The sequence below is a fragment of the Natator depressus genome, chromosome 3 (genome assembly GCF_965152275.1).
Source record: "Natator depressus isolate rNatDep1 chromosome 3, rNatDep2.hap1, whole genome shotgun sequence".
Taxonomy (NCBI): Eukaryota; Metazoa; Chordata; order Testudines; family Cheloniidae; genus Natator; species Natator depressus.
Window position 1 is genome coordinate 46,228,586 of NC_134236.1, and position 12,637 is coordinate 46,241,222.

The window sequence follows — 12,637 nt, forward strand, 5'->3', positions numbered from 1 at the left end:
TGCTGATCAGTGAACTGAAATTACTAATACTTCTCTTTGTATAATCCTGTAGGTTTCAAAAACTTTTAACAAGCAAGTGACTCATGTAGTCTTCAAAGAAGGACATTTGGCTACGTGGCGAAAGGCACAGAAGACTGGAGTAAAACTAGTTTCTGTACTCTGGGTGGAAAAGTGAGTAGTGCTGGATATTAAAAATGTGACTTTTTCTAAGGGGAAGAGGGAATCTAAACAAGCAATATGTTTTTAAGAACTGCAAGAAAGTACAATATATATGTTTTTTATATATTTAAAATAACCTTCACAACTATGGCTAACTGGCCATTTTGAGAGGTCATACTGAAGTGATGTACATTTGGTATTTCTATTTTAAGGCATGTTGGTTCCCTAAAGAGGATGAGCGTGGTTCTATTTTGAAAAGTGAAATGACTGTAAACCTGATTTTATGATATATTCTCTAATAGTCATACAACCCTCTCTTCTCAGACCTGTGCCAAAACTACTTTGGACAGATGGGCAACGGAGGTAATACAGAATAAATGCACAGTAGAGTTTCTCCTTTTTCCTAGGAAACAGCTTCTAGTATGGTACCCCTCACTCCCCTCAAACAATCGGAGTAAATTGCCCAGCTTCTACAAATCAGCTCCATATAGAATGTGCCTGCATAGGAGAAAGAATGAGGGCCATATTTAATCTGGTTCCTATGAGATCTGGCAGGGATAGATTGGTTCTGTATTTGGAAGTTTCTCAGCAGCCACTTGAAAAAGTTCAAATTTGATATTGACCCAGACAGCCATATCATAGGGAAGTTTTCTGTCATCCACAAGCCTCTGAGTGTCATAGACAATTTTGTCCAGCACAGAAGAAAATTATTTTACTTTTGCTTATGAATGCCAGCTCTTAAATACGGAGCTTTGCCCTTCCAGTTAGTCACAGCATCTTGAGTTTTTGTCAAAATCCTTCTGGTGCATGTGATTACTTTCTAAACACACAATTCAAATATTTTCTCAAAAAAATGTGATCCAGGGGCTATTGCTGTGGATGCAGTGTCTTAGGGTTGTTTACATTATCTGCTGGATCGACGGGCAGCAATCAATCCAGCGGGGGGTCGATCGGCCGCCAAGTGCTCTCCCGTCGACTCCGGTACTCCAGCAGGGCGAGCGGCACAGGTGAAGTCGACGGGAGAGTGTCAGCTGTCTACTTACCGCGGTAAGTAGATCTAAGTACATCAACTTCAGCTACGTTATTCACATAGCTGAAGTTGCGTAACTTAAATCGATTTTCCCCTGCCCCCAGTGTAAACCAGGTCTTAGACCTAGTCAGAGGATCTTCTACATATGTTTCCACCTTTTGCTCTCTTTGAATAATCCAGAGACTGACGTGGGAGCAGAGCAACCATGGGGGTTCCAATGTTAAGAGTGTAAGTTCTGTTTTATATAGGTTCTTAAACTACACTCATCACTGTGGTATCTGAGCATCTTCCAGTAGTCCATTAAGCAATGTGATAAACCTCTGTCACATATTTATCCTTTCACCTCCCTAGGGGGAGGAGAGTGTACAATGGAGTGTTTTGTTCTGGATTTTTTAAATAAATATTACTAAGGCTGCAGGTTCATCACGGGTTCCGTGACTTTCTGGGACCTCCGTGACTTTTGCAGTGGCCATTGCAGCTGGCCCGGGGGCTGCCTGAGCAGCTTGGGTGGCCCCCAGGCCAGCCGCACCGGCTACTGCTGGGGCAATCTCGGGCCACCTCAGTCCCCCGTCTCCTTGCAGCAGCAGCAGGAGTTTGTGTGTAAGAGGGGGCTCAGGGCTGGGCATTGGAGAGTGGGAGGAGGTGAGGGCTCTGGGCAGCGCTTACCTTGATGGGGGGGGGGGGTCCCCGGAAGTGGCAACATTCCTAGGCGGAGGTGCGGGCAGGTGGCTCTGCACACTGCCTCTGCCTGCAGGCACCGCCCCCGCAGCTCCCATTGGCCGTGAATCACGGCCAATGGGAGCTGCGGAGGCAATGTGTAGAACTGCCTGGCCACGTCTCCACTTAGGAGCTGAGGGAGGGGGATGTTGCTGCTTCTGGGAGGCGCGGAGCCAGGTAAGGAGTTTGACACCCCCCCCCAACCTCAGCAGGGGATCCAGGCTGCGTGCCACCGCCTGTCACTGCCCCACGGTGCTCCCTGGGCTGCCCCCTTTTCCCCCCAAGATTTAGTCAGGGATATATAGTAAAAGTCATGGACAAGTAACGGGCTGTGAATTTTTGTTTACTGTTCATGACCGAAAAAGAAAAGGAGGATTTGTGGCACCTTAGAGACTAACCAATTTATCTGAGCATAAGCTTTCGTGAGCTACAGCTCACTTCATCGGATGCATCCGATGAAGTGAGCTGTAGCTCACGAAAGCTTATGCTCAGATAAATTGGTTAGTCTCTAAGGTGCCACAAATCCTCCTTTTCTTTTTGCGAATACAGACTAACACGGCTGTTACTCTGAAAGCTGTTCATGACCTGTCCATGACTCTTACTAAAAATACCCGTGACTAAAACGTAGCCTCATATATTACACATGCTGCTATTAGTTTGTTAGACAAGGCAGGTCAAGTAAATGAGCCTGATACTTGCAGAAGGTGGGAGGTTTGTCATAGTCCTTATTTCCTGTGAGGGGTTCATTCGCAGACTTTAACCAGCCCCCAATGAAGCTCCGTCCCCTCAGCCAGAGGGGAGCACTAAGTATTCCATACTTTTGGAACTCATGCATCTGAGTGAACCCCTTGTGGTTGCTCTGCTCAGGCAGGGCATTATATTACAAAGACCAGTCCATGGCCTAGAATAAAATACCATGTCATCTATAGCCAGGAAAATGGAATTAAGCTACCTGGTTGTTGAGAGGAAACAGCTAAAGAGCGAAGAGGCTATGGTGATTGATCACATTCCTGTCATTCAAAAGGAAAACAGCCAATTGTCTATTTAGTTAGGTGAATAAAGTTCAAAGACTGATGCAGAATATATCTCCCAGGTCAATCAGAATTCCATAAATACTGGAAACCTAAGTGCTGAGTATGGGAAAAACTCAATTATTTCTCAACCCTGACAGCAAGAGTTTCCTGAGAATACCATCCCTACAGATGCCTCAGACAATGTATAGAGTACCTCCATGAGAACCTAATTTGGTATTAGAGGCTTTTTACAAAACCACAGTTTGCACTCCAACCCCATGCGTCTCTAGTGCTCATGTTGCATCAGTCTGAATTTTATTTGAAAAGCTTTTTGGGGCAAGGGTAATCTCTATTTGTATCTGAGCTCAATATAATACCACCACTTTACTTACAAGTCTATTAGAGAGAGAAATACTGTTAAAATAATGTTAAAGTTGCAAGGCTAAGCACTGAAAAGTCAGAAAATGCCAAAAAGTAAAGAGAACTCAAAAGCAGAAGAGCAGAAATTATTCTATGTGGAATATGTAGATCTGAAAGGTGTTTTTGTTTCATGTATTAAGCAGAAAAACACTTATTTTTGCTTTAGAAATCCAGGTCTTGTCTATCCGTAAACATTATCTAACCAGTTTTTATGGAATATTTCATCAGAGATGCTATGCAATTCAACCTGATTGGCACTGATTTCTGCTTAGATTATTGAAAGTTGTGTGTGTGTTAAACACAAGTTCATCTTAGATCCCAAATTGAGTTTGGAGGAAAGGTGTTCAGATGCTACAGTGAACTGAAATTTCTAAATTCAATGTGTCTCTTTAAAAACTATACCGATGTAGCATTAAGGCTCCAGATTTCTACACAGAATGCTAGGAAATGCAAATCAATGTTCTCAGAAATGTGTAACTCGTTCACATTGCATATATTAAATATTAAAAGGTGCTTTTATTAACAGTTTAACTGATCTTATGCAAATTGGACAAATGTTTTCATTTTCTCACTTCTGTTTAAATTTTCTCTGCCTCAGTGCTGTTAATATAACTTATTTTTACATTTAAGATAGTCTAGTTATGTTCCATTGGTGGTAGCATCTAGGATTTAATAATAGCCAGTTGTTTAAAGCTCACTGATTATCATGTTTTTTGAAATCACTTTTGCTTGATGTTTCAGAAAACCCCAGTAAATTCAGATTAATGTACTAAAATCTAACTATTTGAAACTGCATGTTTTGCATAAAACAAATCTGTGGCCGTGAAGAAATTCGTTCGTATATTTTCTACTCCAAAACTTAGAATTACTCAAATCATGCTGTACTGTAAATGTGTACTTTATAAATGTAAGATCACTAGGTGTCACTAGAATCACATATTTGAATTACTCTATCAGAAATTCCTAGTGCAATGTTAATGATTCATAATTTTTTTTCCATAGTCAATTCTATTATTTATTGAAAGATTGTAGAGTAATGAAACTCTTTTACTGTTTCTGGTCAAAATTGTTTTTTTAGCTCTTTGTTTTATGTAGTGTATTCTATATTAGTACCCAAAATGGTGTCCCAACTTCCCTCAAATTATTCAAAACTACAGATGGATAGGACCCCAGCTAACAAAGATTTTAGTCCTAATATTCTCAGGTCAAACTACCAGCAGGAAAAATGGAAGAAACATAGCTGACTGGGTTGAGGCAGCATATTTGCCAAAGTCAGCTGGATGAGTAACAATGGACCTTGTCAGGGGCTTGTTCCTTGTGTGGAGTGAGGAAACTGGGAGAAGACTGGGTGAGGAATGATTAAAAGTGAAAGTTAAGATGGGATAGGGCCTCTTTCTCATCATCTGCCTGATTGCAAACCCTTTCTTTTCAAACTATTGCTTACCCATGAGATTTTTGTGGACCCTGATTTGAGAGAATAGACTCTCGGCAAGGAAATTAAGTCCTTAATTTATAGGCACTTCAAAAGAAGTTCACTGCCTGATCAAAGGAGACCTTTAGTTCCCAGATGCAGGTCAAGGCCACTGGCATGATGGAGAGCTAAGTCATGCCAGATGGACTTTGTAAGGAGCTCTCTGCCTGCTGGGCAAACTAAGGAGTCAGAGGAACAGTTTTTGGGTTTTCCACTTCCCTTCAGGTATTCTTTCTCGGTCTGTTCTCTCTGTTTAATTTAGATATTTGTTGTGGCTAATCGGTATGGCCTTTTTACCATTTTCAAATTAAATTCTATTTTTAAACAAAATAAATGCATTAACTACTTATTTATTATATTGTACAGATGCAGAGAAGCTGGTGCCCATGTTGATGAATCATTATTTCCTGCAATATATACTAATGAAGGGTTACCCCTTCTAATTAAAAAAGTGAGTGTGTAATTTTAAAATGCCACCCAAGTACAAGGCCACCCGACTCCCTGAGTCTGAGCTTGGGCAGCTAGCATGAGCAGCTGCCTATGCTGCAATATACATGCACTGCTATTTCTAGCATGCTAACTCAAGCAGAGATAGTGTGCCTGCCTGCCTGCGCTGGGACTCTTATTTCCCAGATGCAGTGTAGACATATGCTTAGGCACTTTAGAAAATGTTAATCCAAGTATAAAATATTCCATATTTTCAAATGCTTATTAAAATGTCCACAGTGGTTTTGTCTAATTTCTTATTGGTCATTCTGATAACTCGGAAATCATTTTTTCCTTAATCCATACTGAAACTCTCATTGAAGTTTCCCCCTAAATTTTATAGTCTATCCATGGCTGGCTAAATGGGATTTACCTGGAGTCATAAATGATGTAGAATGATCATATAATACACATAGTATTACATGATAAAATTGAGAAATGTTAAGTACAAGTTAATTATGAGCGATTTATGCTGTGGTTAATCTTGTAGCACAAATGCATGCAGCCCAAAGACTTCATTGAAAAAACACCAGAAAATGATAAAAGACTACAAAAAAAATTGGACCTGATGGCTAAAGAACTAGATATACAAAAAACAGCAACTGGTGAGTTAATACATAGTTCTGGTTAGATTGTAAAAATTAAACTCTGCGCCAAAAAGAAATGCCAAAATATCTTTGTTTTAAGTTTCAAGAGAACACATAAGATATAGCTTATTTTTCTTTTATCACTTTATAATGGAAGTTAACATAGTTATTTATAATATGAATTCTCATTAAGAAAAGCTACTATATGTATTATGCATGCTTTGATATTAAAGAATAATTTACTTTTTAGTAATTTAAAAAGTAGTATTGGACTTCATTTTTAAGGAGTTGTTTAGAATTCAGCATTATTAAACTTACGGTACTGACAGCATTATAGAAATGCAGTTTTTAAGTAACTTTGAATTTAAAAATACAACTTAGTACTTTAAAAATTTATGCTCTGTTCAAATAATGAAGCCTCATTTGCAAATTACAATTACTTTTTTAGAAACCGATATACCTGTTTTATTATTTGAGGATGATGGTTCACTTGCATATAGCCCTACAAATAAGATTAAAGATCAGTGCAGTGCAATGGAAAAGAGAATAAAGGACATGAAGGAAAAAAGGGAAAATCTTTCCCCTACCGGTAAGGAGTTAAGCCTTATGAATTAATTAAAAAGCATAAATGGTTGCATCTTTCTCGCTGAATTATGTTGATGCTAGCCCTGGACACATTCCAGGACTGTGTAATTTTCTTTTGATTTGATAAATGATGTTGCTGTGAAACATCTGCTTATCCTGACTTAAACTGAAAATGCATGATTAGAAATATATAAATATTTAAACCAAATAGAGGACTCTTGGTCCGACAACCAGTAGTCATGCGATTTTTATGTTGAAATCATTGAAGTCAAGCAGGTTTAAGCCATTACTTGGATAAGGGATTTCCAAAGAACCCATAGGTGCTAGTAATCCATTAGAATGAGGGCTCTGCCCTCTGAGTGTTGAACTATTGACATAGCATAATGTTGGGAGATGCTGTCTTTCAGATAATATGTAAAACCAAATTCTTGACTGCCTGTAGTCTTTAAAGAACCTTTGACACCTCTTGCAAAAGTGGGGGTGCTGGTGAAATAACATCTTAATTACCTTCTTCCTGCAGTTAAAATTGTTTACAATATTTCTTGTAATCTAAACTGTTGATTATTGCTTTGTGCTCCATTTCAACCCAGAATTAGTAGTTCAGTGGTAGATGAAGTCATCCTAGTTCATAGTTTCTAGAGTAGCTTAAGTTTAAAAAAAAAAAAAAAAAACAACTTTGGGTACTTCAAGATGATGATCATAAAGTAGAATTGAAGATGAGATGATATACCCCTCTCCCCTCCTCCACCCCTCCACAAATGAACCTCCATTGTTTTTACCCCTTACCCAGTGAAATCTGATGTGAACAACTCGTGGAACCTACAAATATCGGGATCGTTGCTCTCTGGAATTCCTTGCACCCTCTTTTGCCAGAGATAAAAATTGCATGGGCAGCATAGGTAACTCTGGATGGCAGCATGAATCTAAACATGGTGGAGAGTAGTGGTACAGTGCTCACAGTCCTACGGCCAGGTCTGCACTAAAAGGTTACGTCGACTCAGCTACGTCGCTACACCTAACCCCCGGTGTAGACAGCGCTAGGTCAATGGAAGAATTCTTTTATCGACTTAGCAATCACCTCTCAGGGCTGGGGTGAGGGGTGGAGTCCTTACAGTGATGGGAGAATCCCTCCCATCGCTGTAGTGAGTGTCTACACTGAAGCGCTATGGTGGTGTAGTGGAAGTGCTGTCACTGTGCTAGTGTAGTGGTTTAAATATAGACATAGACTAATAGTCCAGTTTCATAAAATATCCCATGGTCAACCTCCTGGACTCTTCCTATTTTGGGGGTTGAAAACAGGTAGAAAATTGAGCTTTTTCCTTTGCACTCTGTCTTCAGAGTGTGTCGTTTAGGATCCGCAGATGTGTTAGTACGAATACCTGTCTACAGTTCACCAACAGAACTTTGTTGCTCCACCCGTTTAAAGAATTATATTCTGCGCTCCTATTGCTACATGTTCCCTGGTCTAGTCCCCTTCTAGACAGTCACCAGTCTGTTGTAAGTGGACCCAAATGCTGGGTCCCATGTGTTTTTAAGCCACCTGGGTCTGGGCTGAGTCTAATCTGTTTCTAGTTTTGGACTCCAAGGTACACTCCTAGGCTGAGATCTTTTTGTCTGAGCCCGTCCTTGGGACTCCACAGTCCAGCTACCCAAAACACTGGAACCAGTGTCTCAAACCGCCTGAGCTCCTATTTGCTTGCACATCCTCCTGCAGAGTTTGTCTTAAGGCTTAACTGTTAGCCACAGCTTTCAGGGTCATTGTGGCAGAAAGGCAAGGAACATAGGCTTAGCAATGAAAGTTTTTTAACCACAATCACTTTACTCTGAAAAAGCACTAGGGTTACAGATCTTTGCAAAATGACAGAATACCTGAGATGCACAGCTCCTCCTGCCCAGTCTAATCTCAACCCGTCTGAGAGTGTGAGGTCTTGTCAGCATTTCAGGCTAGGCAGAGTCCCTCCTGCCTGACTGTTACTTTTGGCACGTGGCGATGAATGATCTACTTCAAAGAGAAACTCTTCTTAAATAGTCTTTACCGCTTTGCCTTGTTCTTTTTCTGGGCTCCTGTGTAGAGAATCAGTTTTTCCATGGAGAACTGGTAGTTGAAAGACAACCGTTCAATGGCCCTAGATTTTTTTATTTTTTTGTTTGGCTTGGGGGCTTCTCAGATTGTTCTCCAATGTGGTGTCACACACCTTTCTGGGCAGCCGATTGGAATATCTCATAATAGCCTGGCCTTGGACCAAGTTAATCATGTGTTCAGCAAGTAATACCAAATGGATGTCCTAATACAACATGGAGCTTTTTGAAAACCTGACCTATGAGGAAAGGTTAAAAAACAAAAACTGGGCATGTTTAGTCTTGAGAAAAGAAGACTGAGGGGGGACCTGCTAAGTTAAATGTTTCTATAAAGAGGATAGTGATCAAATGGTCTTCATGTCCACTGAAAATAGGATAGGATGTAATAGACTTAATCTTCAGCACTAGAGGTTTAGGCTAAATATTAAGAAAAACTTTCTAACTATAAGGGCAGTTAAGCACTGGAATAGGCTTCCAGGGGAGGTTGTGGAATCCCGATCATTGGAGGTTTTTAAAAACAGGTTAGACAAACATCTATCAGGGATGGTCCTGCCACAGTGCAGGGGGCTGGACTTTAACTTCTCAAGGTCCCTTTCAGCCCTACATTTCTATAATACTTCATAATAACCAGCCACATACCACTCTGTCACACTCCAGTCATGAGCAGCAACTTGGTAAATTTAACATTTTTGTTCCTGCTACTAAAAACATTCCCACTAACCACAGAAATACTGGAAATTCTTAAAGATTCTTCCCACTCCCTAGTGCTATTATTTTAATATTCCCTAATATGTCTATTTAAATACTATCTGACATTTCATACTATAACTGAAATCCGTGATTGTCAGATAACATAAACTGCAGTGGTTCTGCTGATATGCATAGTAGAATTATGCAAGTAACACTTTGTGAGAGTGAAATCTTATTTAATCACATTTCTTGACTCAAATGTTTTGTTTTTTAGATTTAAAAATATATATTTCGTACCAGAAACATGCTATTTTGAAGTATCTGTTTTTGTTTTGAAGTATGTTTTATGGGAATAAATTTGTTTAAAACAAATTGAATATTAAAATATTGATTTTTGTAATAGTATAGTCCTCTGGTTTTGAACAAAATTCCACAAAAATGGACCTTTTTGAAAATTCAAACTAAACCAGCTTTTTCCTTTTTTAAAAAATTTTTATTCATATACTTAATGTCAGGTCACGATAAAAGGGAGAGCTCATGATAGATAAAAATCATAGGCAATCTAAATGTTACTAATTTACTATACAAAGTAGCATTGGGTGGTCTGATTTGAAATAACTGATTTAAATATTTTTTTTAAGAAACAGGTTTCAATTGGCTTGTGGCTATATTAAGCTGTGCAAATTTGTGCTATTTGTAATATTAAAATTTACAATGAACTGAAGTATAAACACTGTATTTGCAAATGCCACAACTGGTATTTGAATTTACAGAACTATCTGCAGAATTCAAAACAATGAAGATTAAGGCCTTGATGCAGCAAACATTTAAGCACATCCATAACTTTACTCACATAAATAGTCCTACTGATTTCAATGGGATCATTCAAGTGCTTGAAATTTTAATAGGTGCACGAGTGTTTGCAGCGTTAAGGGCTAAAATTGTATTTTCCCTTAGTGGCATAATTTCTCTTTTCACTTCAAATTAAATTCCCTTCACTGTTAACAATACAAAGCTATTTAGACTTTCAGTACTTTAACAAAGCACTTGTGAACTTGTTTATACCCACAGGCCAAAATGTTCAGAAATAGAAGCCTAAAGTTAGGCTTCTAAACCCATACTTAGACACCTAAAGATATTTAGGGAGGGACTGAGATAGCCAGGTTGAAGCATTTTAGCTTTCTTGACTTATGGAAGTTCAGTATATCAGAAAGTGGTATTTGTTGCAAATATATCACAGGCCTGTTTGCTTATAATTTTGTATGTGCGCGTTTTGCCTCACAGTAAGGATGTTAATGACGTCTTGGATTTGTCTCTTAGCATAGATGAGCATTTTAAATTTGAAACTTTCCTAGGGAAAAAGTGTAATAAAGTATTCATAAATTATATTTTAGCTTCACAAATGTCTACACTTAATTCAACACAACCTGGATATGGAGAGTCTCTTGGTGTCACCAGTTCTGCAAGTGCATTGCTGCCAGGTAAATAATGTAATTTTAAGTTCTGTGAAATATATTTTTTTAAAATTTTAAATGTGCTAAGTAAAAACATAATTTATTCTAGATAGTTTGTATTATAGTGTAGTGTGACATACTCAGGTTTTGACTTCAATGAGACAACCTTTCTTATATAGCACTTTTTATTAGCATATCTCAGAGTGTTTCACAATCCTTAATGTGTTGTGAGGATAAATATCCCTGTGAGATTTGGGAAAACATGCTTATATTTGAATACAAGTGGTAAAAGTAAGCAAAAAGTTCTCCCCTTGATTTGAAAAGCATGTAAAGTGTAAGAACTGTAATGAAAGAGCATGAGAAACAACATGAGGTAAATGCCCATCCTTGTTCTTGTGGCTTACTGTCTTGGTTCGCTATTGGTTATCTTTTTCTTTTAGTAGTGCTATATAAACTTTTGTGTGTGTAGTTCAGACAGTCTGATACTGGAAGCAAAAGGAGAACTTGAAGACAAGGCCGTTGTGGAGAAACTAAATGAATCCTTTGCATCGGTCTTCACTCAGAGAATGTGCGGAAGATTCCCACTGCTGAGACATTCTTTTTAGGTGACAAATCTGCGGAACTGTTCCAGATTTAGGTGTCTTAATTTTTTACAAGCTGATAAATTAAACAGTAATAAATCACTAAGCCCAAGGGTTCTGAAGAAACTCAAATATGAAATTGCAGAACTAGTAACTGTGGTATGTAACCTATCACTTAAATCAACCTCTGTACCAGATGACTGGAGGATACCTAATGTAATGCTGATTTAAAAAAAAAAAAGACTAGAGGCGAGCCTTTCAATTAGGGCTGTCAAACTGTTAAAAAAAAAAAAAAATTGTGATTAATCACAAGATTAAAAAAAAATCACAATTAATTGCGGTTTTAATTGCACTGTTAAATGGTATTCTATTGTTTTTAAATATTTTTGGATTTTTTTTACATTTTCAAATTGATTTCAATCAAAATACAGAATACAAAGTGTACAGTGCTCAGTCTATATTATTTTTTATTACAAATATTTACAATGTAAAAAAGAAACAAGAAATAGTATTTTTCAGTTCGCCTCATACAAGTACTCTAGTGCAATCTCTTTACATAAAAGTGCAACTTACAAATGTAGATTTTTTTTTTTCTGTATTACATAACTGCACTCAAAAAGAAAACAATGTACAACTTTAGAGCCTACGAGTCCACTCAGTCCTCCTACTTGGTCAGCCAACCGTTAAACAATTTTGGTTACATTTACGGGAGATAATGCTGCCTGCTTCTTATTTACAATGTCACCTGAAAGTGAGAGCAGGTGTTCACATAACACTATTGTAGCTGGTGTTGCAAAGTATTTACGTGCCAGATATGCTAAACATTCATATGTGCCTTCATGCTTCAGCCACCATTCCAGAGGACATGCTTCCATGCTGATGACTGGTTCTGCTCAATAACTATCCAAGACAGTATGGACTGACGCACATTCATTTTCATCATCTGAGTCCGACGCCACCAACAGGTGGTTAATTTTCTTTTTTGGTGGTTCAGGTTCTGTAGTTTCCAAATCGGAGTGTTGCTCTTTTAAGACTTCTGACATGTTCCACGCCTCGTCCGTCTCAGGTTTTGGAAGGCACTTCAGAGTCTTAAACGCTGGATTGAGTGCTATAGCTATATCTTTAGAAATCTCATATTGGTACCTTCTTTGCGTTTTGTCAAATCTGCAGTGAAAATGTTCTTAAATCGAATAACATATGCTTAGTTGTCATCCGAGACTGCCATATCACAAAATATATGGCAGAATGCAAGTAAAACCACGGAGCAGGAGACATAAAATTCTCCCCCAAGGAGTTCTGTCACAAATTTAATAAGTTATTTTTTTAACGAGTGTTATCAGCACGTAGGCATGTCTTCTGGAATGG

The 12,637-nt window shown here is 38.4% G+C and overlaps 1 protein-coding gene across 2 annotated transcripts in view; it reads left to right on the top strand.

Moving 5' to 3' along the window:
- The window catches only part of MCPH1 (microcephalin 1), a 235,243-nt gene that overhangs the window by 13,107 nt on the left and 209,499 nt on the right, over positions 1 to 12,637 (top strand). For both annotated transcript variants that reach the window (XM_074947793.1, XM_074947792.1), the window contains 5 exons: positions 53 to 171; positions 5,177 to 5,261; positions 5,787 to 5,901; positions 6,332 to 6,472; positions 10,632 to 10,718. In XM_074947793.1, the coding sequence (XP_074803894.1) occupies positions 53 to 171; positions 5,177 to 5,261; positions 5,787 to 5,901; positions 6,332 to 6,472; positions 10,632 to 10,718 (547 nt within the window). The remainder of the gene's footprint in view (positions 1 to 52; positions 172 to 5,176; positions 5,262 to 5,786; positions 5,902 to 6,331; positions 6,473 to 10,631; positions 10,719 to 12,637) is intronic.